General features: G+C 52.9%; 1 protein-coding gene across 17 annotated transcripts in view; it reads right to left on the minus strand.

Annotated features, from left to right (window-relative positions):
• PTPRT (protein tyrosine phosphatase receptor type T) overlaps positions 1–22,540 on the minus strand; it is a 1,085,477-nt gene that overhangs the window by 35,124 nt on the left and 1,027,813 nt on the right. For 10 of the 17 annotated variants that reach the window (XM_078057222.1, XM_078057220.1, XM_078057218.1 and 7 more), the window contains 9 exons: positions 22,266–22,302; positions 20,806–20,903; positions 18,481–18,540; positions 17,644–17,760; positions 13,491–13,645; positions 10,983–11,118; positions 8,749–8,898; positions 6,875–7,048; positions 3,140–3,271 (listed from right to left, as the gene is read on the minus strand). In XM_078057222.1, the coding sequence (XP_077913348.1) occupies positions 3,140–3,271; positions 6,875–7,048; positions 8,749–8,898; positions 10,983–11,118; positions 13,491–13,645; positions 17,644–17,760; positions 18,481–18,540; positions 20,806–20,903; positions 22,266–22,302 (1,059 nt within the window). The remainder of the gene's footprint in view (positions 1–3,139; positions 3,272–6,874; positions 7,049–8,748; positions 8,899–10,982; positions 11,119–13,490; positions 13,646–17,643; positions 17,761–18,480; positions 18,541–20,805; positions 20,904–22,265; positions 22,303–22,540) is intronic. The other 7 variants (XM_078057227.1, XM_078057226.1, XM_078057225.1 and 4 more) reach the window with 1 other exon arrangement.

Raw genomic sequence — 22,540 nt, forward strand, 5'->3', positions numbered from 1 at the left:
CCTGGAAGGGGGAGCTAGAGCCAATGACCTTGACCCCGGCTTATCTCTATGTCCCAAAGTGAGGTTCTTGGAGACTCTTCCTCCGTGCCTGAGCTCTGGTTTTGCAAAAAGGGATTCTGGAAAAGGTGAACAGCAAACAGGCTTTCACAGACTCTACTTCACTCAGGGGCTCGTGGAGCAGAGTTCACGGTTTTACTTTTTTAGGCAAAGGAATAGGACGGCTGTGCCTTCTGAGTCTGGAACTCCACAGGGGTCTTTGTTTTATGGGAATCCATTTAATTTCATGGTTATCTCGGATTCCAGTCATCTACCGTTTGAGCCCCAAATCTTGGAGTCACCTTTTTTCTCTCACACTCCCTATTCAGTCTGTCAGGTATTTGGTCGGGATATATGCAGAATCCACTCCATTGCCAACCCCGGGTTCAAGCAGCCATCACTTGTCACCTGGGATGACTGCAGAAGCCTCCTCCTCTCCATCCTGTCTGCTCCCTCCCTTAGCAAACACCCTCCCCCCCTTCCTGCACCAACAGTCTATTTTCAACGCAGTAGCCAGAGGGATACTTTTTTTAAAAAAAAAATGTCAAAGTATGTCACTCCTCTCCTCAAAAACTTGTCAGTGGCTCCCTTCTTCTCTCAGAGTAAAACCTCAAGTTCTTCCTATGACCCCCAAGGCCCTCCATCACCTGGCCCTGCCATGTCTCTGGGTCACCTGCTGCTGTTGTTCCCACTTCCACTCTGTTCCAGTCACAGTGGCCTCTGTGCTGTTCCTGAAATGTGCCAGGCATGACTTCACTACACTATAAAGTGTTGGTGTGGTTTGTCCTTTCTCCCTGTGCTGCTCTTCCTGGAGACGGTCACACGGCTCGTTCTCTCCCTTCCTTCAAAAATACGCTTCTACATGACCTCCTCAATAGGGCCTGCCTTGATCCCTCTATCACAATTGTATTCCAGGCCCCAAACCCGCCTTCCCGCCTTCCAATCTTCCTTACCCTGCCCTCGTAGTTTTTTCCATATACTCATCACCTTCTAACATATAATTAAGTACATTATAGGGTGTTTGTTATTCACTGTCTCCTCCACTTTAGAACAGAAGTTGCAGCAGAGATGGGAGTCTGCTGTTTTGCTTGCTCTTATTCACAACACGTTCCAAACACCTAGAATAGCTCCTGGTGGGTAACAGATACTCCACAAATATGGCTGAAGAATAAGTGCATCTCTCCCGCACATCTCTCCCTTGAGCGTCCCACTGGGCACTCCAGCTCCCCCCATCCCCCCACCCCCCGCCTCCTCCCGCCTCCTCCCAGACGCCTGACTGCCCAGACCTGGGCCCCTGCCACCATCTGCAACTTCTCCTTCTCATTCACCTCCTGCATCCAACTGCTCCCCAAAACTGTGGACTTGGATCTGGAAGCCCAGCTTCCACATCCCAGCCCCACCGTCCCACCTGCCAGTCACCAACTCAGTTCAGACCCCCACCTCTCTTTTCTGTGCATTTGCAACATCCTCCTCTGCTGTCTCCTGGCTGGCAGGTTTCCCTGCAGCTTCTTCTCCTCATTGGTCCCCAGACGCGGCTTTCTAATGGGAACTCAGCCACACCTCGGCTTACACGCTGCCGTATCTCTCCTCCTCGGACTGCAAGTGCTGTCTCACAGTGCTCCTAGGAAGCCTGGGAGTTCACAAAGCCACCCAGAGTCCTGACTCTCCAAGAGGCACTGGGTGGGGGCAGAAGACCAGTCTGGAGGGAGCTTAACCCCCACCCCAGGTGGCTTCACCATGAGCAGCTCTTGATTAGACCTGTTCCCTATACGGCACCTGCATGAGAGCTTTATTCGAAGAAAGGGTTCTGCTGCTTACAAAGTAAGCGTCTGACACCTACCGTGCTGCAGGTCAAGGCCCAAACTCTGTAGCCCACATAGGCAGCCCCATGCAAGCAGCACCCTGCTGCATTTTCCAGCCTCACCCCCTCCTCTGCTCCCGAGAGACCCCAGCCCCGGCCCCACCGCAACCCCAGCTCTTCTGCAAACAAGCCACACACATTCACACCACCTTGCCTTTGCCCTCCTGTTCCCTCTGCTCGGAGGGCCTTTTCCCAGCTCCCTCAGCCCCACACCCCCAAACCTCTGCTGCCTTCTTCAAGGCCAAAGTCACCTTCTTTTTGAAGTCTTCCCTCACCCTCTGGGCAGAATTAATTGCTCCCTGTTCCCGGCCAGCACAGCACTTCGCGGCTGACCTCTATTACAGCACTGCCACACGAGGTTGGGACAATTTGCTCATCTGTCTCTGTAGCAAGACTGTGAGCTCCTGCAGGGCTGAGACCACAGCTCAGATCCATTTTATTTTATTCCTGCACAAGGCCAGCATGCACACAGGAGTGCACTGAGGTACCCTGAGTTTCTTTCAAGATACCACTTTTCAAACACCGGAAGGACATTCCCACTTTTTCCACCCAGGAATGGCTGTCCTGCCATGGGGGGCGCAGGCGCCAGCAGCTTTCCCATGACACGTGTCCTGAGTACTGGGATGTGCTGTAGGCACATGATGCTTGGAGCTGTCAGACCCTGGGGGGCTAAGGCATGAAGCCTGCCTGGACACAAGGGTCATCTGTGATGACGTCAGGATCCTCGGGGTGGCCAGTGGGCAAAGGGCCCACGGTTCAAGCCCCAGCTCTGTCGGTGTGGGCTGCATCTCCGAGGGGGTAGGCTGGGTGGGGGTGTGGCCAGGCCTCAGGCTCTTCTGCAGGGCTGGAGATGCTCAGAGCTGGGGAGGCTCTCTGAGCCCCTGGACTCAGTGTGCTCAGTGGGATTTGGAGCAAGACCCTCATCAGTGCCTGGCGGATGAAGCAACAGAATCTGGCCCCAGACTGGGGAGGAGGGCTGGGCAAAGCCCACAAGCAGGGAGAGTCATTGCTGGAAGTGAGAGAGTGCGGGGTCGGGGGTGGCGGGGTCTGGCAAGAGACCCCCCAGCCTCTGCTGGCAGCAGGACGGGCTGGTCTGGTGCTGGCAGCCAGCCAGTGCCCATGCGCAGGCAGCTCGGTTAGGTGGAGGAAGCACTACGCTGACCCTCACGCTCTCCCTCCAACTCTCGGGCATGGCCGCCTGAACGCACCCGGGCACCTGGGTGGAGGCCGGGCCCCTCCTACCTGGGCAGTGTCCATCTCATTCAGCATCACCACGGAGGAACAGTTGTAGTCGAACACCAGTCTCCAGAAGTCTGCCACAGTGTTGGGTAGAGGATGCTGGGTGACCACGAAGGCAGCAGGCTGCTTGTGGCTCTGACAAAGGAATGACACAGGCTTCGTGAAGGACACACCCAGCAGTGATGTTCTGACGGGGAGGAGGCTTGCATGGCTGCCAGAGGCCCCCTGAGCCTGCCGAACAGATTGCACAAGACACCTACCTGTTCTGTCGTCTGTGGGTGCCCCCAGTGGCCGAGGGGGCCTTCTCATAACGAACTCATTCTCCTCTAAACTAAGACATTTCATTAGCAAAGTGTCACTCGGCTGGGGATTATCCACATAAATTATTTATGTTGTGGAGCTCAGCAAATAATCATTATTACAATATGAAATGAAAGATTCTGGATGCAGATTTGCTGCTTTGCTGCCCGAAGCACCTCCTGGGACATTGGGGATATCTGTGTTCCTGTGCCCACAGTGCTGGAGGAGGCGTTGGCTCGGCCCAAGGCAGGGAGCCTCCTGAAGGGGCTTCTGCTGCAGGAGGCTCACTCCCGCTCCAAGGCCAGAACGAGGGCAGAGGTGGCCTGTCAGAAGGTGGGCACGGTGTGCTGTGAGGCAATGGGCAGTGGAAGGTGCTCAGGTTTTAGCGTCAGGCAGACCTGGGGTTCAAATCCAGCTCTCTGACTTGTAGGTTATCAGTCATCCATCCGCCTATCCATCCGTCCATCCATCCATCTATCCATCCATCCATCCATCCATCCATCCATCCATCCGAGCATCATTTGTAGAGTGCCTCCCCCCCCTTTTTTGGTGCTAAGCCCTGGCAAGTTATTAGATCTTTCTAATCTGGAAAATGGGAATCGCAACTCCCATTCTGGGATGGTTGTCATGCAGAGTGAATGAGATTTGTATTTGAAAAGACCAGGACGCAGGAACAGGCTGTGAGCCCACTGGCAGGACAGAAGCATCCCTGACGTGGTTCTTCATCCTTGGCACCATTGCTGTGGCTGACACATGAGACCCCCAGTACAGGTCCAGCAAGCAAATGAATATACTCAGTTCCATGTTAGACAGGGAAACTGAGGCCCACAGAAAATAGCTTGTGAGAGTCTGGGCTACGTGGGAAGCTTTGGCGGGGCCCTATTTATTACAGTATCTTGTGAGAAGGTGTTTGGAAAGATTGGAGGGCTTCTCCTTTAGTGGCCCATGAAACCGGAGATTGTCCACAGCCTATCTTCTTAACAAGCTTTCTTGAGAGACGGGCCCTGTGGCAGCAGGAAGATGGGGAGGAAAGAGGGGCTTGCCCATCCAAACCAGGGGAAGACCCAGGCAAAAGAGCCTGCCAACCATATTACATAAATGATTTCTTGATGCTTTGTGACTGTGGATGTCATGCAGACACCAGGGTCCCATCTTCCAAGGGCCTTCTCCTGGCCAGTGGAATGGTCAAAGGGCGGGGGTGGGGCTGGGGGGGCAGAATAGTTTCTCCAAAACCCAAACTCCAGCTGCAGATAGCAGGTCTTTGAGCCATTTCTAGACATGGAAAAGAATCTAGATTTTAAGAGTCAAAAGACAGAATCCGGACCCTGGGCTTCACCCTTTCTGAGCTAGTCAACCTGGAGACAGTCATGCAAATACTCTGAGCCTCAGTATTTCATCCAGAAAGTGGGGACAGTAATACCCAAATACAGAATGAATCAGGATAAGTCCCAGGTCCTGACATGGTGCCCAACACTCACTGAATGTTAGTTCTCTTTCCTTTCTCTCTGTCTCTGTGATAAATGCTCTATTAGACCAGCATGCCTGACAAAGCCTTATCTGAAAATATGTTCAAGATCCATGCTCCTGCTGGGTTTCAGGGATCAGCCAGCAATCCATTTCATGGATAACATCATCCTTTACCAGGGGAAACATTAAAAATTAACCCAGAGGACTTCATATTTTTCTGCTAGGAGCAAAGCTGCTATGGTTACCAGATAATGCACAGACTGAACTGGAATACAGATAAGGACTTTTTTCTTTTTGTAAGAAAGGCAAAGGCCCAGTGATGGCTCACTGGAGAAATGCCCTGTGGACAAAGAGAACACAATCAGCACCAGAGCTTGGCAGAAGGCATTTGGCTCCAGGCAGCATCTAACCTACTAAGTCGAGGCCAGAAGCATGTTTGCTCCCTGCATAGATGAGGAAGCCAGGGAGAGGGAGTTGGGACAAGTGGGAGAAAAAGCAATGAGGAACTTGGAAGTGTGATTACACCCCCAGGCCCCATCTCTTGCCCCCCCCCAACACACATGTGCACACACACACCTACATGCACACATACACGTACATGCACACATTGATCTTGGAGGGCTCTAAGCTAAAGCCAGAGGTTTCCCCTCCACCTCTAGCTATTTGATCTGACCAGGACAAAGCTCCCTGCTTTGGGACCCATAGGAGGGAGTCCATGGAGGACTCCCCCTGTGGACAGAGGCCAGGGCAGGCCCCGACACAGCTGATAGGCATTGAGCTCCCATCACTTCTCTGCCTCCAACACCAAGGGCCCTTGGGGAGAGTTTCAGGAGGATCAGAGGTCAGAGAAGTAGTTGGCTCTGACCCCAAGAGAGGGCACTGCACATTCCTGCCTGTTCTGGGGGAGATGGAAAGTCCACGTGGGCTGGATGGATGTGACCTTGGACATGAGTGGGGAGGGGAACCTGGAAGGGCTTATTTCCAATCAGGCAATGGTATTCTTGGTCCTGAGCCTCGGGAGGCAAGATGTCTGTGTTTTCCTGGATTGCACAAACTGTGGGGAGGCCCACGGAATTAATCTAGAGTGAGTTCTGGGTTCTGGCTCTGCCACTAGCTTTCTGGGGGTGACCTTGAGCAAGTCTCTTCCTCTTTCTGGCCTCAGTATCCTTTGCTGAAAAGTACAAGGATGAGACCAGATGATCCATGGCTCCTTCCTGCTGCAAACGTCTCTACATCCAGGAGGTGGAGGGATGACCACGGGAAGGAGCTGAAGGACCCAGTGGGGAAGCCTAGGAGTCAGGAGCAAGGACTCACTGGGGCAAGGACATGACCTCCTCATTGGGGTCATGAATCCTAAACCAGGTCAGGGTGGGAGTGCCCTTCTTGGGCTTGATGCTGAGAAAGCACGAGACAGTGCCCCTGACGGAATAGTCAGGAACATGGCCTGTCCCCTTCTGTGCCCCCTTTGCCACATCCCATCACTTGTCCAGTAACCACTTACTGATCACCTACTACCTGCCAGTCTCATTCTTGCCTCTGCACAGGGGTTATCTGGGAACCTGCCTGGGAGCTCCCCGAGGGCAGAACCTATGTCTGTACCATCTTGCATTCCCAGGGCTCAGGCCAAGGCCTGGCATATAGAATGTTTCCTGAACTGAACGGAAGGCCGGAAGTCAGCTCTCTAGGGAGCAGGAGGGGGGACTGGGCAGGCCTGTGCCGTACTGTCATGGACACGCACTTTATGCTTTTGGTCCATTCTTTCCAAGCTTATGGGAGCACAGAGCCAAGAACACAGCCTGTGTATAGGTTTGGACCAGAGCCTTCAGGGGGAGCAACGGTCCTTGGGGCCGGAAGATGAGAAGCAAGGAGAGGCTGTCTGGGGGTGCTGGTGTGGAGTGTCAGTGCCCTGGGCTCCAGCCATCTCCACCTCAGAGAGACTTCCCAGTGAGTGCCAGCCAGGGCTCAGCTTACGTCCATCAGAGCGGCATTGACGTAGTTGCTGGGTTCCCCATCCACCGAGATAAGGAAGGGCAGGCAGCGGTCTAGAGGCAGGACATCCATGCTCCGGTTCTTATCGTGATTCCGGGGCAGGAGCCCGATGCTGCAGTCCTCGGGCCGGACTCGGGGAGTCACGATGTTGAGGGTCTGTAGGGCGCAAAGACAGATAGGTAGGCACTGCTTAGGCGGTTGCCTCAAACGCAGCAGACAGCGAGGTTCAAACTCAGCCTACCCCATCCTATCTCTGTCCTCCAAGCTTGGCCCTCCAGTCCCCGCCCCCCCACCCCCAGGACTTGTTCTCCCGTGTGATATGCTGCCATCTCCTGTTGGCTGCTCCATGCCCTGGGAGCTGAGAGCTCCTGTTGGGGCTGTGTGACACCCCCATGATGCCAAGGCCGCAGGGCGGCATGCCCACGTGCAGAGCAGAAACGGGCTGCTAACACCTGTCAACCTACTCATCTCTGTAAAGGGTGGGCCAGCCAGGAGGTCAGGGGGTGGGGGTGGGGAATCTCTAATGAGTGTCATGCATCCCTTGAAGTGTCATGGAAGGAGGGAAAGGATTTCCCCAATGCTCCTCTCAGAGAAAGTGGTTTTTGGAACGAGCTGCTCAGGATGGGTGAGAGATCCCCAGGGGGGCAAGATCTAGGCATCTGGAAAATTTCAGGGCTATGTTCTGCAGAGTGAGTCTTGCAAGTGTGGGGCCAGGGCTGAACTGTCCAGCCAGGAGACCAGATGCTCTGTGCACCCAGGAGGGGGCTGTGGCCTCCATCTTTCCCCCATGCTGCACTTGGTCTCCCGTCCCAATCAATAAAGCTTCCGTTTGAGGGAGCATGGGGGATCTGGCCTGGCTGGGGGATCTGCCCATGGAATCATGGGCCGAGCCCTTGCCCCTCAATTCCTGAAACTTCCTTGCTTCCGGCTGCCTGGTTCTCAGCTCCTGTCGCCCAGGGATGACCCTGGCACAGACCTCAGGACAACAGGCTGGATTCTTGGCTTACTCAGTGATATATGTCCAGGCCTCCAGACCAAAGGTGCCACCATTCTGGCTACATGGGCTGCAAGGTGCAGATCTGCCATGCCTGAGCTGAGCTGAGCTCTGGGATGGTGCTTCTCAAAGTTTAACGTGCAGACAAATCATCCGGAGATCTTGTTATACTGCACATTCTTGTTCAGTAGATATGGGTGGGACCCAGGATTCTACAGTCCTGATGAACTCCCAGGTGAAGCTGATGGTGCTGGTCTCCAGACCCCACTTTGAGTAGTGAGGATCTAGGACCAATACACTCTAATTGTACAGAAATGGCAAGAAAACCTGAGTCCCTTTAGGGACGGCGGAGCACGAGACACACCTATGTTTATTTTTATTTTTTTTTTTAAGATTTTTTTTATTTATTTGCGAGATAGACAATGAGAGACAGAGAGCATGAGAGGGAGGAGGGTCAGAGGGAGAAGCAGACTTCCTGCTGAGCAGGGAGCCCGATGCGGGACTCGATCCCGGGACTCCAGGATCATGACCTGAGCCGAAGGCAGTCGCTTAACCAACTGAGCCACCCAGGCGCCCGACACACCTATGTTTAGAAACTTGTCTCCACCCACAACTAGGACTAGACTAGAACTAAGTTAGTTTAAACACATGATCACAATTAAAAACGTGTCAGCAGTCACCAAGTGACTGGTTAATAGTTGCTCGTGGCTGTGCACCGAATGTTCTGGAATTCATTCTGTAGCTGCCCAACGCAGCTGACATTGGAAGCACTAGGCTTACCCATTCTCGCAAAGAAAACCCCACGAATGTGCTCAGTGCCGCTGAAGTTGGCTGGGTCACCGAGCCCGGGACTTGCCCATACCTGAAATTCGTCTTTGATCTGGCTGGAGTTGGTCTGGGGGTCCAGCCTGCTGATGTTGTAGTAGAGAGAGCGGAACTCGCACACGGGGATGGCTGTGTTGCCGCAGAGGCATGCTTCCAGGATGGCGTCGTGCACGAACACATATTGCTCCTGCCAACCCACGGAGAGGAGGGGAGAGATAGGGTTCTGGGTGAGAAGAAGAGCGGCCTGGGCGTGTGTCGCCCAAACGTAATCCCATGGCGGTGAAGGATGCGCAGGATTTAGATCGCAGAATCACAGCTTCCTCTCCAAAACCCTGAAGGGCCAAGTTTCCCTGTTTCTTCGTGATCGCCTGAGCAAGGGTGAGACTACACTGTAAGACTCAACAGTGTAGTCACTGATGACAGTTAGAAACTTCTGGAACTGCTGCAGCACGGGCTCTTGGTGCCTGCCTCTGTGAGCTTTCACCTCTACCTTGAAGGCTGCTTACTGCAAGCACCTGAGATTCAGGCTGAGGGATTTCTTCTAGTCCCAGGAGCACACTGGGGCTAGGGCGAGCCAGCAGGGCTGAAGAGTCAGCACTCCAGGAAGGAGCCCTCAAGCAGTGTCAGCCGGAGAGCTGGGGCAGATATACCTAAGCTCCTTCTCTCCCAGGTAGGATATTTGGGAGGGCATGTTCCATACTACCTCAGAGCTCCCAGCAGGCTTGGGCTCCAGGTGTCCACAGGGTGAAACAGCTTGCAAAACCCCTTAGCAGTGTCACACAGACTGGCTTTCTTTCCTTCTCTTTGCTTTCCAACCAGTGAGTCTTGGGATCACCTCACCAATAAACCACATGCCCTCAGCTCCTTGTCTCAGGGTCTGCTCCTGAACCCTGGGCCCCCCTGCCACCTGTGTCCTTTGCACCTGCTGTTCTCTTCCCCTGGAACCCCGTGCCCCCTTTGCTATGGCCCCCATTGCTTCATTCCCTCTGGAAAGTCTTCTGCAAATGCACCAGGTGGAAGCTGTTGCTATTGCTCCCAGGCCCTTAACAAACGTTTGTTGAGTGACTGTTCTCTTGCAGAGCTTGGCCCATCTCTACATCAAACACTTATCCAGATGATCATGATGATCTATCTGAATGTCTGTCTCTGCACCAGACAGCAGGGACCCTGTGTCTAGCGCCAGCCAGTGAGCCTGTCTTCTGCAAGCACAAACCTGGGAACAGAGAAGGCAGCCACTCGTCTTTCCTGCAGCCTCACCAAGTCTAGACGTTTGCCTGCGGGAGTTGGCTCAGAGCCCACAGCGGGCTCCTATGTGCATACGCTTGTAAGCGAGGGGATTCTCTGCGGAGCCGGCACTGACTGGCCAGGCCCAAAGCCAAAACTTGCCTTTGCAGGACTGATGATGGATGTAGCTCCTTATCTGCCCTAGCTGACTGCCTGGGCACCCACAGGCTTGCCTAGAACCAGACGATGGGCTTGTTATAAGAACAAGCCATGGCTTTGAGGAGTAGCGTAGGCAGAAAAGGCTGCCTAACAAGAGAGTACGGTTCAGGGAAAAGTGCATGGGCCTTGGGGTCACATGGACCCAGGTTCCACCACTGTCCACCTCTGTGGGGACGTAGGGACCCTTTATCTGTAAAATGGGGATACTAGTAGGAGCCACCCCACAGGCTTGTTGTGAGGAGTACAAATAATATCCTGAATATAAAGGACCTAGCGTGATGCCTGGCACATAGTAGGTGCTCCACAATAAAGATGAACTCCTCCCATCTCCCTCGGGTCTTGGGCTCTCTACCTAGATGGAGGGATGCGTGAAGGTCTGCTTTTCCCTCAAGGGCGGGGGCTATGTGTTACGTCTTTTGGAATCCCTAGAACCCAGCCCAAGTACTCAATAATTTTGTTGATGAAGTCATTCTGGCAGGGACTGAAGCAATGCTTGGCACACAGTCTTCTCCTTCCACCAAGGCAGGAATACTATTCAAAGAATCCTTGAAAGTTGCCATTCGGTCCCTGCTTGGATGCCCTCAGGCCAGGGAACTCACCACCACTCCCCACTGGTGCAAGTGCTTGCCCTGTGGGACCTCAGGGCTGGCAGCAGTGTCCTAGCTTCTACTGTGTCCCCACTGTAACAAGCCATGTATTCCCTCCCTCCCTTTCTCCCACTCCAGGTCTCTCTCTATAGGATGCCCCCACCCATGGGTGTCTGTTCTACCCTGCTTCTCCTTGGCCAGGGCTGCAGCTGGCTGCCCAGCTCAGTCCCCCAGGACTTACCTCTGTCTGCACCAGGTTGACCCTCTGGGCCCGGAGCTCACGCACACAGTTGAATATGTCCACTACCCCTTCATTCTCGGCCATGTCTAGCATGGTGTCGATGGCAATGAAGCAGCCAGTCCTTCCGGCTCCCGCACTGGAAGAGAGGACAGTGTCTGTGTTAGGGATCTCGGGGAGGGACTAGCCCAGGCGAGGCTCCCCGCCCCCCCCAACCACTCAGCCCTGTCCCAAGGACCCTGCAAAGAGGCAGCAGGCTGCAGAGGTCAGACACAACAGTCTGAATCCTAGTGCTGCTGGGAGACTCTGAGCAAGCAAGTGAACTTGGAGCCTCAGCTTTCTCTTCTGTAAAATGGGAGAGCAATGCTTGCACTGGGGGCTCTTTTAGCAGAACCTGCTTACTTTTGTTGTCCTCATTTAGCAAGGACTCACTTAATGCTTACAAAGTACCAGACATTGTTCTAAGTGCTTTTACAAACATTACCTATTGACTCCCTTGCGAGGTGGTTGGGAAGTTTCTCACCCCATTTTACAGGTGAGAAAAGCGAGACCCCGGGGTCTAGGAGGGAGCACAAACAGCTACTCATTGGCGTCTTCCTGAAGTCTCCTCCTCCATCTGTGTTAGGGGAAACAAGCATCCTGACCTGGTTTTGAATCTTGGATCCACCATGGGTGAATAACCTGCCTGGTGCCCGTAAACCTCACACATATGACCTGCCTCCCTGCCGAGTTCTCTTGAGGACTTGAGCTGTATTTCAGCCTCACATAACAACTGAGCTTATCATACTTGGGGTCAGACCCATGGAACCCAATCCTGGCTTAACCACTTACTAGCTGTGTGACCTTGGGTAAACGACTTAACCTTTCTGGGTTTCAGTAACTGCAACCATGAAATGAGGCTGATGATAAAAAAAGACCCACCCTGTAGCATTGATAGCACAATACATGTACATTGCATGAAATGAAGCTGAAAGAGCCCCGTGCATGTAAAGCTAGGCATAGCCCCTAGCCCTACGCCTAGCTGCGTTGCAATTCCTCAGTAAATTGTAGCTACTTATATTCAACAAGTATTTATTGAGCACCCAGTATGCACTAGATGCTGGGATTGGGAGTGGGGATATGAAGATAAGCAGACATGGTTTCTGCTCTGAAGAATTAACAGTCTAGGGAGCGGACCAGTATTAGAGGCAGAGAACAGTAGCGTTTTTAAGTGCTTATTAGATGTCAGGACTTCTCCTAGGCACCGAGTATATGGCAGCCAGCACATTTCATCTTCAGAATGGTCCCAGGAGTGGGGACCACTGTGCCAGGCGTGTTAGGCGGACTGGCCCTGGAGGAAAGACATAGAGCCGTCGTGCAAAGAGAGCCTAATAAATCGTCCCCCTTCCTCCCTTACTCCAGAGCAGAGGAAGGGAGACAATTTATCTGGCTGCTCTCTGGGACACAGGACTTGGGGGCTAACGTTCTACTGTCCTTGAACTGTCATGAGCTATAAAGCAGAAGTTATATGCAAAATGCTTAGAGAGTCCAGGGCTGATGGCGACTATTACCTCCCAACCCTCAGTGACCTCCTCTGTGAAATGGGGTCTCTAATTCCCACCTGCTCCCGTGGGGAGGGTAAATGGATGCCGAGTGACAAGGGGCTGGCCCTGAGATGCCTGCAGTTTGTGGAGTCCCTCCTTGGCTTCACTCAAGACCTTGACTGACGTGGACACCACCAGGGCAGGCATAAGTCAAGAACACACAGGGTCTGAAAAGCTGGGCTGGGCCCAAGGTCACACTGGAAGAGGGAGGCAGGAGTGTGTGGGCCAGCTAGCCTTCAGGTCTGGTCCAATTCTTAATGCCCTTGACACGACACTTCATCTCCATTTAGGAGGATTGGAAGACATGCCAGTCATTCCCCACGTGACTTTCTAGGTCAGAGCTGAAAATACCTCTTCTCCATAATAAGGTGAAGCCTGGCGCTGTCCATTTACTCTCGGTTAAGGACCCTGCAGGCCAGCAATTGAGTTTTAAAATAACAGAACTGAAGAGCAGCGTGCTTCCACGGAGGTGCCCCGCTGCTGTGGCAAGTGGCCGAGGGAGAGCTACTGGAGAAAAGCCTGTCAACTCCCAGCGCTGCTGGCTTACACCTGCGTGACCCGAGCAGAGGGCCCACCTTCTCAGCACCTCGATGTTCTCATCTGTAGAATGGGAAGGATGCTAACGCCCACCCCTCCAGGCTGCATGAGGAGTGTGCCAAATGCACACGTAACAGACGCTGTCAGTGTGAGCCCACGTCCCCAGGGGGCTTTACTATTTCAGGGCGACAGTAATGATACCCACTGGTACTGCTGCTATTACTTTGCTGTTGTTGTTGTCCCAAGCAGACCTTGGGACCTGGGCTGAACTTGGGGACAGGCAGGGCAGTCTTGAAGGCAAAGAAGAAAGGCCACTGGAAGGGCTGCGTCTCCCTCCCTGAGAGCAGCCCTGCAGAAGCAGCCTTGTTTGGAGCTGGAGGCCGTCGCTTACCTGCAGTGGACCACGATGGGCCCGGCCTCGGGGGGGTTCAGGAACTTGACCTGGCGCACGAAGCCCAGGAGGCCGGTGGCATAGCAGGGGACGCCGTGGTCGGGCCAGCTGGTGAAGTGGAACAGGCGGAGCTCCCGGATCTCGTGGTAGCCTTTCTGAGGAGAGAAAGGGCCTCCGTTCCTCCAGCTGTCACCCCCACATGCCCGCCCAGCACCCATGGGGAGCACGGCTGCCACACGGAGGAACCAGCCTCCCTGCCGTCAGGGAGGACAGGACCCTGCCAGGATGAGCAAGGGCTGCCACACAGGGTGACTCCTGTGATCCGTTGCGTCTGGGAGCCGTGGAAGTAGGTAATGTAGAGGTAGTGTGGCTTTGCTACAGGACTTCTCAGAGCCTTCAGTGGGCTCAGGTACACTCTCCATCCCCAAGGGGGCATTATAACACACCCACAGTGTTTGTCCTTTTGACAAGGGTGTCATAGGACTTCTATTCAGCAGAACAGACTCAGAGAAAGGTTGGTCTTAAACACCAAGTTCAAGTCATTTCCAGTGGAACACAAGGCCTTTCAGTGACTGGGGTCTGCTTCCCTCACTGTCTGCATGGCTTTCAAATTTTAAAAAAAAGTGTCCGACTCCTCTATTAGATTCTTATTTAGAATTATAAGACAGGAAACAAACGAAAGCAGAGCTTCTCTGACTGATGGGGGCAGTGGGGCCTGGGGCTCCGGTCCTACCACTCCTCACTGACACCTGCAGGCGAAGGGCACTTCTCTGCCCAGTCTGTGGTCAGGTGTCACCTCGGAGCCCGTGCTTATGCGGTGCCCCTACCCACTTTCTCCTACCTTGCAATCTCCCGCAGATATGCAGAGAGCACCAAGTAGGAAGAGTGTTTGATCATTCTTTCAGTTAAGGAAGAGTCACCGAGGGTTATCTGTGCCAAGCCTTGTGCTAGGCACTGTGAAGGCAGAAACAAAAGCCACAGTCCCTGTCCCTGGAGCAGCTCATGGTCTAGCTGGAGAGGCAGAACTCCTAAGTGGATAATCCTATTAAAGTGCTTAAAGAAGCGTCAGGTAACCCCACCTGGGGAAGGAGAAATCAGAGAAGGCTTCCTGGAGGAGGTGATGCATGACCTGAGTGTTGAAATACATTAAGAGTGAAAATAACAGCTAACATTTATTAAGCACACACTGCATGCCTGTTACTCTTCTGAACATTTCAGTGTATTAACTCATTTAATCCTCCTACCAGTCCTTATGTTCTCTCTGTTTTACGCATGAGGACATTGAGGCTAAGCCAGGTTAAGGACCACAACCAGGTCACATGACTCGTGAGCTATAACCCAGTCTGGACCCTGGCTGTCGGCCTCCACAGTCTGCACTCCTAGTCACTACGAGACCCTGAGGCCTGAGTGTTGCCCAATGGAAGAGATGGCAGAACTCACAGGCCAAGAGGCAGCCCAGGCCACGGCATGGGGACAGGACTTAGCACGGCACGTGCACAGAATCACAAACAGGGCACCCCCAGGAGGGACTGGGGGAGTGCTGGCTGCCAGAAGGCCTTGCCTCTCACACCGGGTCTCGCTGGGGAGCTCCGGCGAGGTTGCCCGGAAGGGGAAGGGCATCACCACGCTTGTATTTTGGGAGGACTGTGTTGGCTCCTATGGGCAGCCTGGAGTTGAGTGGGTATGTTGGGGGGCAGTGCAGAAGGTCCTCATGGTGCCCTTCCAGATCCCCTTTCCTGGGCCAGGGTCCCCACCCCCAGCTCCTGGGTCTTGGCTGCAGACACCCACAGCTCCCCCCTTCTTCAGAGAATTGCTCAGCCGCCAGGAGCCGCTTCCCCTGGGGGTGGGGGTGGGAGTGGCTGGCTGGCATTCAGGGGCTGATGGGACAGCAGGGTGACCAGCTGACTTGGTGAGTCTGCCCAGGACTGAGGGGTTTCCTGGGACATGGGACTTTTGGTGCTAAAGCCAGGATGGCCCTGGGCATACCAGGACGTTGCGTGATCCTAATGGAGGAACAGAGGACTCCTTTGCCTCGAGAACGGATCAGCTGTGTGGTGGAGTTCATGACCCAGAGCTCCCATGGGATCCAGCTGGCTTTGGTCTCCAGCTGAGAGCACGCCCTCGCTTGGCTCCTGCTGCTGCCCTGTCCCACCTCCCTCTCTTCCTCCCCTTCTCAGAGCTCCTCCTCCAGCTTCAGCAAGCGTACCCAAAGCCCTGCCTCAGGGTCGGCTTCCCAGAAACCCAAACCGAGATGGGGTGAGACCAGAGGCAGAGAGCCCCATAGGAAGCTGGGGCAGGAGTCCGGGTGGGAGTGAACAAAGGCCCAGATGAAGAACCTCATGGATGAGCTGAAATAGCAGAAGAGGAAACAGCTTCAGGGACACTCAGTTTTTCATTCCATTCTCCAGGTCAACTCAGCCCCAGGAAGCCCTTGTTTGAGCCCTCACCACCTCCACTGCGGTCATGGATCAGGGGTCCTCCCTCCCTGATGGGACTGTGCTCTCTTCAAGGGTGGACACCACTTTCTGTTTATTGTTTCTGGATCCCCGGCTCAGGAACCGATTTTGAGCTAATGACCTGGGCAGTGTTTGCCGAGCGCCTGCCTGCAGTTCTCTAAGGCCTCCCTGCTCAGGTGTGGGGCCCAAGATGGGCCCCCACGTCGCCACTACTCATCTCACTCCCTGGACTAACTGCATATATGCCAGACGGGTTGGGGGCCCTGCCAGGTCCTCTTCTGTGGCCTCTGTCCTCGGGCCTCAGCTGTAAGAGTGCTGGCTGCTAGTGACTCCCCTTTTCTGGAGAGGTGCCCTCAGCTGACAGGACCCAACTTGCGCCGGAGGTGCCCTCTCAGTGGCTGGTCCACAGTCAGTGAGCTGATCGAGGCAAGGGGGCCAAGTCTGTGGTGCAGGTCCTGCTCTGGTAGCCCCCATGGATCAGGCCTAGGTTAGACTCTGCTGAAGACTCTGTCCTTGCTCAGGTCCCTCCCCTTCTCTCTCCTGTTTCCCTCCCTCTCCTATAAGTTTCTCTTGAGAGGGGTCCCTGGATACACCATATGCACTCAAATCCTTGTCTCAGGCTCTGCTTCTAAGGAACCCAACCTAAGGCCGTGTCGATGTACCTGTTGTCATGGAGAAGTGCCCTTCCCTCCTGGCTCTTCGCCTGAGTCTGCAGGTGCAGGCCTTTAGGAGCACCTGGCTTGGAGAGGGGGCTACCAGGAGCAGTGTGCCCCGTATCAACCTCGCAGCTGGGCAACTCTGGACAACTGACACACATACTCGGTGCCTAATTTTCTTACCCTGTAAGATGGGAGTAATAATAGTACCTCCCTCAAGAGGTTGTTGGATTGAGTGAGTTCATGTATGCAATGAAAAGCACCGGCTTTAGTAATTGCTCAATAAACGTTAGCTATCATTATAATAGGAATTAAACGATAAATCTAATTTGCAATCTCGTTCCTGCTCATCAAGCCCCTGCCGGCCTCCTCTCAATGCCTAGACCAGCACTTCTCAATCCTGACATCATGGACATTTTGGGCTAGATAATCCTTTGTTGTTGGGGCCTGGGGTGTCCTGTGCATTGCGGGGTGTTCATTAGCATCCCTGGCCTCCATTCACAGATGCCAGCAGCACCCTCCATCCTCAAGTTTGGTAACTAAAAATGTCCCTAGACATTGCCAAACTTTCCCTGTGGGGCAAAATCACCACCAGCTGAGAAGCACAGGCCTACAACATGTTGCAATCTTCTTTCCCCGTGACTCTGCATACTTCTTTCTGCCTGGCATAGGGTTCCTCCCGCTCTTCCCTCAGCTGGCTCCTTCTCATCCATCACTGTCTGCCTAAATGCCTCTTCCTCCAGGAAGCCTTCTTTGACCACCTCATCTTGCTGTCTGCACTCATGGCAGGTTTCTTCCATGGCTTTTATCACCATGTGGCATCAGTCCATTTATTTGTCTGTTGAACTCTGTTTGTCCCTCCCGCTAGAGGGGGTAGGGAATCCTCTGGAGCAGGATCCACATCCAACTTGACTGCTGATCTGTCCCTGGAGCCAGGCACAGGGTGGGCACAGAGCAGACCCTCGCTCAGCGAGTGCGCTGAATGAACGAACAGCTGGCTTGCCCAGGGCACAGGCTGCCTGCAGCCACAGGGAAGCTTACCTTCTGGACGGTGAAGGTGCGTATGACGTACTCCGCCAGGGGCTCTGTCTCAATCAGGCTGACTTTAATGTCCCCGTAGACCTCCGTGTCATCCGGCCAGTATCGCACACACTTCACCTGTGAGGAAGGGCAGAGACAAGGACGGATGAGTGCGTGGCCGAGCGGGAGCAGCCGCCTCGTCCGGCCTTCCTGCTCCGATATACCCAAGGGCGATTTGGGTGGAATTTCGGTCCAAGGGGTTGTCAGCTGGCTGGGGACCGGCCAACTGCACAGGGCCACGCCCACTCCCAAAGGCCCTGGAGCCGTTAGGAATAATGGTAGTACCTTCTTTGGCAGAGCTCCTTAAAATCTCCAAGTCCATTATCATACTAGGTGAGCGAATCGATCAAGGTGAGATAGGCAGCTGGTGTTACCCCATTTACAGATGGAAACAAAGCTCGAGTTTGGAGGTCAGATACCTGGTCCCAGGTCACGGGGCCAGTTTTCTACCTCTGGCTGAGCCCTTTTTCTGCTAGATCAGGTGGGGCAGTGGGGCGGCGTCAGCGGAGCAGAGATGAGAATAAAAGTGGGAAGCAGTGAGGGGGTGGAAGCAGAGGGGTTGGGGAGAGGGCCATTACTATCCAGAGGTGGTGACTGGGGGCTGGAAGGAGAAAGGCTCTCAGTTGGGAGAAGGATGCAAGGAGCGGGACTAAAAGGGAAGAGTCTGCACAACGGCTCTCTGCCCGGGCGGTGGGTGCGGATGCTGGTGACAAGCCAGTCCCACACTGGACTCTAGGTCACACTCCGAGGGAGGAAAAAGAGATCATTGTTTTCCCCTAAAAAGAACAAAAGCATTACCATTCCGGGGGACGCCGCGCGGGCTAGAGTGGCATTTCCCACAGTGTGTTCCGCTGGGTGCTAATAGGTGTTAGGTAAAAAAAAAAACAAGAAACAAAAAAAAACAAACAAAAAAAAGGTTTTGTGGTCAAATGAGTTTGGGAAATGCTGGATTAAACAAAGTTAAACAGGCCGCTCTGCTACAAGACTCCTCAGCTCGTTGAACGTGCTAACGCTAATGTGTTTTCGACTCTCCGAGAGGGGCAAGGAATACACAGCATTTCCCAAACGTATTTAACCATGGAACCCTCTTCTCACTAGGCATCCTGCAGACTAGCATCCCATGGAACCCACTTAGGGAAACGCTGGTATAGCGCAACAGGCTTGGCAGGCAAACGGATGCATTGCTTGGTTCTAACGCTCAGCAGCTGTGAAGCTTCCAAAAAGTGCTGAAATCTCTCTGAGGCTCAACTTCCTATTAATATGGATAGCTAACGCTTACTGACAGCTTACGGGATCTCACACTGCTTGCTAAGTGTTCTACTAATTCCTTACCTGTATTATTTTAATCGCTTATCACTACAACCTTTACAGATATGATTATCACCCCGTTTTACGGATGAGGAATCAGAAGCATTGAGAGGCTAAGAAAATTGTCCAAGGTCACAAAGGGATGGAGCCAGGATGCAAAGCCAGGCCACCCGAATAATTACCAGAAACACTGCCTCGTGCAGTTGTTGGAATCAAAATGAAGTAATGCACAGGGAGCATCAGGCACGGTGTTTGGCTCCTAGCAGGAGTTCTGTCAAGAGACTGCTCCCCTGTTCCCTCCCCAAATCCAAATTAGATTCATGAACTGTCCATCGAGGGAATCTGTCTCCAAGATGGGATATGTTATAGAACGGGCTGGAATTTGCCTCTGAATTCTTAAATCCTAGCCTGGCCTTTTTGTCCACAGTAGCTGCTCCCTGGGCCTGGGTCCTTGGGGAGCAGTTGTGAGTGGAGGGGCCACGACACTAGCATGAGAGTTAAGAGTCAGAGATCATGGCCAGGCTCTGGCTGGAGGACTAAGGGGTAGATGCTCCAGCCCCTCGGCCTGTTTCCTCATCTGTAAAGCTGGGGAGGGGATGAGGGGAGAGCGAGCTCAAGGATAAAGTCTCTCTTGGCCCTAGAACCCTATGAGGCCACGAGATGTCCACAGCCCTTTCCTGGATTATGATGACAGCCCAGATTCTCTCTTTCCCATGATCTTGGAGGCCAGGACTCTTTATTTTAATGGGTTATCTGGTTCTTTGCCAAAACAAAAACTTACCTGCCCACTCTTCGGTTAGTTCCTATGGTAAGTAGAGAAGCCCTCTTCCTTCTAGTGTTGTGCACCCTGCCTTTCAACCCAGCAGCCCACCCACCCACATGCCACAGTTTACCAAGTGAGCAAAAGCAAGCTGGGCATAGCAGTCCCATTTCCAAGCCCTAGGAGTAGCTAAGGACGACGTAGGAGAGAGTCGAGATAGAGCAGAGCAGGAGACCAAGGCCTGAACCCTGAGAAATATCAAGGTTTAGAGGTAAGGGAGCAAAGGGTCAGATGCTCTGAGAGGCTGAGTTCGATGAGAAGAAAGAAGTGGCGGTTGGATTCGTCAACATGAAGGATGCTGGTGATACTGACCGTTTCACTATGGGTGGGATGGAGAGGGGAGAAGAGAACTGGAGTGCAGAAACAGAGCCTGTGTGTGAGTCTTTAGAGTCTGGCAGAAAAGTAGGGACAAGAGAATCCTTTTTGTTTGCCTGTTTTGTATTTTCAGGGGGAAGGTACTCAGGATGTTCCGTATGTTCAGGGGAATAATCTAGCAATGAGAAAAAGAGCTTCGAGTGAGGGGGAAATGAGACAATTCTTGCATAGAACTGTGATACAAGGCACTGGGATTGCCTTTGAAAGGGCAAGAGTCACTTCTTCCATAGAAACAGCAGATAGTCTATCATTTGGGTCAACAAAAACGGCCATGTTTTATGGTTCACCCTGATAATAGAGGGGAAGAATGAGAAGACGGTTGTAGATACAAGTAGGATTGTGGCTTTGTGGTGTGAAGATGAGCATTCATGTCTGATGGCTTTCATTTCCCCAAAGGGTATGAGATGACGTCATCAACGGAGCGAGGGTGGAGAAAGGGATGACTCGGAGGGAAAGGCCGTATTCCCCGAATGGGAAGCAGTGGTGAGGATTTCTCCCACGCAGGTTGTTGTGAGGGTGAAGTGTTGAGTGGGGGCACATGCCATAAGGCACAGAACAGAGAGATGCTCAGGAGGGCAGGGCCAGCAACCTCTGTCCAGGTAACTGCGGGAGGGGCTTACCCTGCCCACTTCCACGAGGTTCGTGACCATGACGATGCTGGCCGAGTTCTCCTGCCAGATCATTCTCCAAAAGTCCTTGACAGTCTCCTGCATCGGACCTGCCGACAGAGAAGGTGACAGGGTCAAAGACCACAAGTGCAAGAAGGCAGCCAAGAGGCCATCCCTCCTGGTTGGTCGGTCCAGGCTTGGAACAGGTGAGCGAGAGTGAGGCCGGATGATTCTCGCTGAGACACCCAAGTCACTGAGACCAGGGCCAGAGTATGGAAAAGCAAAGCGGCATTCCAAACTAGCATGGTCTACAGCATCCATGGAAATGTCCGCAGCCTTTCCTCTTCCCTCCGCTGTCCTCCTGCTCAGAGGCTGTCCCCCAGCCCCACTTGCCCCCCATCTATCACCTTATCGGGACTATATTATGGGTTAATAAAATAGCTTAAGGGAGTTTTCATAAAAATTGGGCTCCAGAACCTCAGTGAGAGACAGGGAGGAAATTGGGGTTGCAGGGGGCGGGGAGGAGGACAGAGAGCTGCCAGGAGCCGGATGCTCACAGTGCAAACAGCAGAGGCCTGATTTTGAGCTTGACAAACACAAGGAGCATTCCTCTGGAGCCCAAACAGGAGTGAGGGGAAAGAAATGGACAAGGAAAGCGAGATAGGATCTGAGAGTCCAAAGCAATTTCCTTGGAAATTTCTTTCAATGTCCTGGGCCTTCATTTCTTCTACAATTACAAAATACATGTATTTGATATAAAAATCTGAATAGCATTTTTCTGTATATGTATATATATATGTATTTATACATATGCATTTGCTGTAATAAGCAAATTATATGCATTTAATATGCATCATTATTATATGCACTTTTGCATGCTCTTAAAGATTCTTACCAAGCATGGTACGTGTTCACTGCATAATTTTTCTATAATATAGAAGTATCACACTTTATTTAAGCAATCTACCAACTGTTGGGCACTTAAGATTTTTCACTTTTTTCCTATTAGAGATAACACTGTGACGAGTATCTTTGTATATGTCACTGTCCACATATATAATTATCCACAGGATTTCCTCCCCAAAGGGTTCGGGAGGTAGGATCATTTTTAAGCCTCTGATAATGGACTGCCAAGTCGTTTTCCAGAATGGCGGAGTACTTCTCTCTTCTAGGCACACACTCGTCAAGGAGATAAGGCACCATCGGCTCTAGTTTTGGATGGTGGATCCTGAGGGCACGTGCCTGAGGCTGAGGCTTTGGGTCTGCCCGGCCTGTGCCATTTCCTAGCGACACCTCCTTCATCTCTCACTCACATCCCTCCCCCCGAGAGCTGAATTCATCACCTCTTTCCTTCCCAAACAAATGGACGCTCCCAGGGACCTAAGTTTGCGTGACATTTTTTGCTGGCAGAAGCCCATTCCTCTCTTCCAGTGAAGGGTGAGGCCCCCTTCGAGGAAAAGGAGAGCACTTACCCTGAGTTGCAATGTAGTGCCGAGGTCGATGGTATCCCTGGAGGACAGGAGAGAAGCAGAGTGAAGGGCCTCCAGTCAAAGCTCGCAAACACCATAATATTAATAGTTATCCTTTCCAAGACATGTTTTCCTCACAGGCAAAATGAGAACAGCATTAGACACTTCCCAGAGAAGTGGCAAAGATGAAATAAGTAACGTATGGCAAGCCCTTATTAAATCACTAAACGTTAGCTATTATAGTAGTAACTTGGAAGGGGCCCATATGGGCTTGCCTC

This window comes from Halichoerus grypus, chromosome 10 (genome assembly GCF_964656455.1).
Source record: "Halichoerus grypus chromosome 10, mHalGry1.hap1.1, whole genome shotgun sequence".
Classification (NCBI taxonomy): Eukaryota; Metazoa; Chordata; class Mammalia; order Carnivora; family Phocidae; genus Halichoerus; species Halichoerus grypus.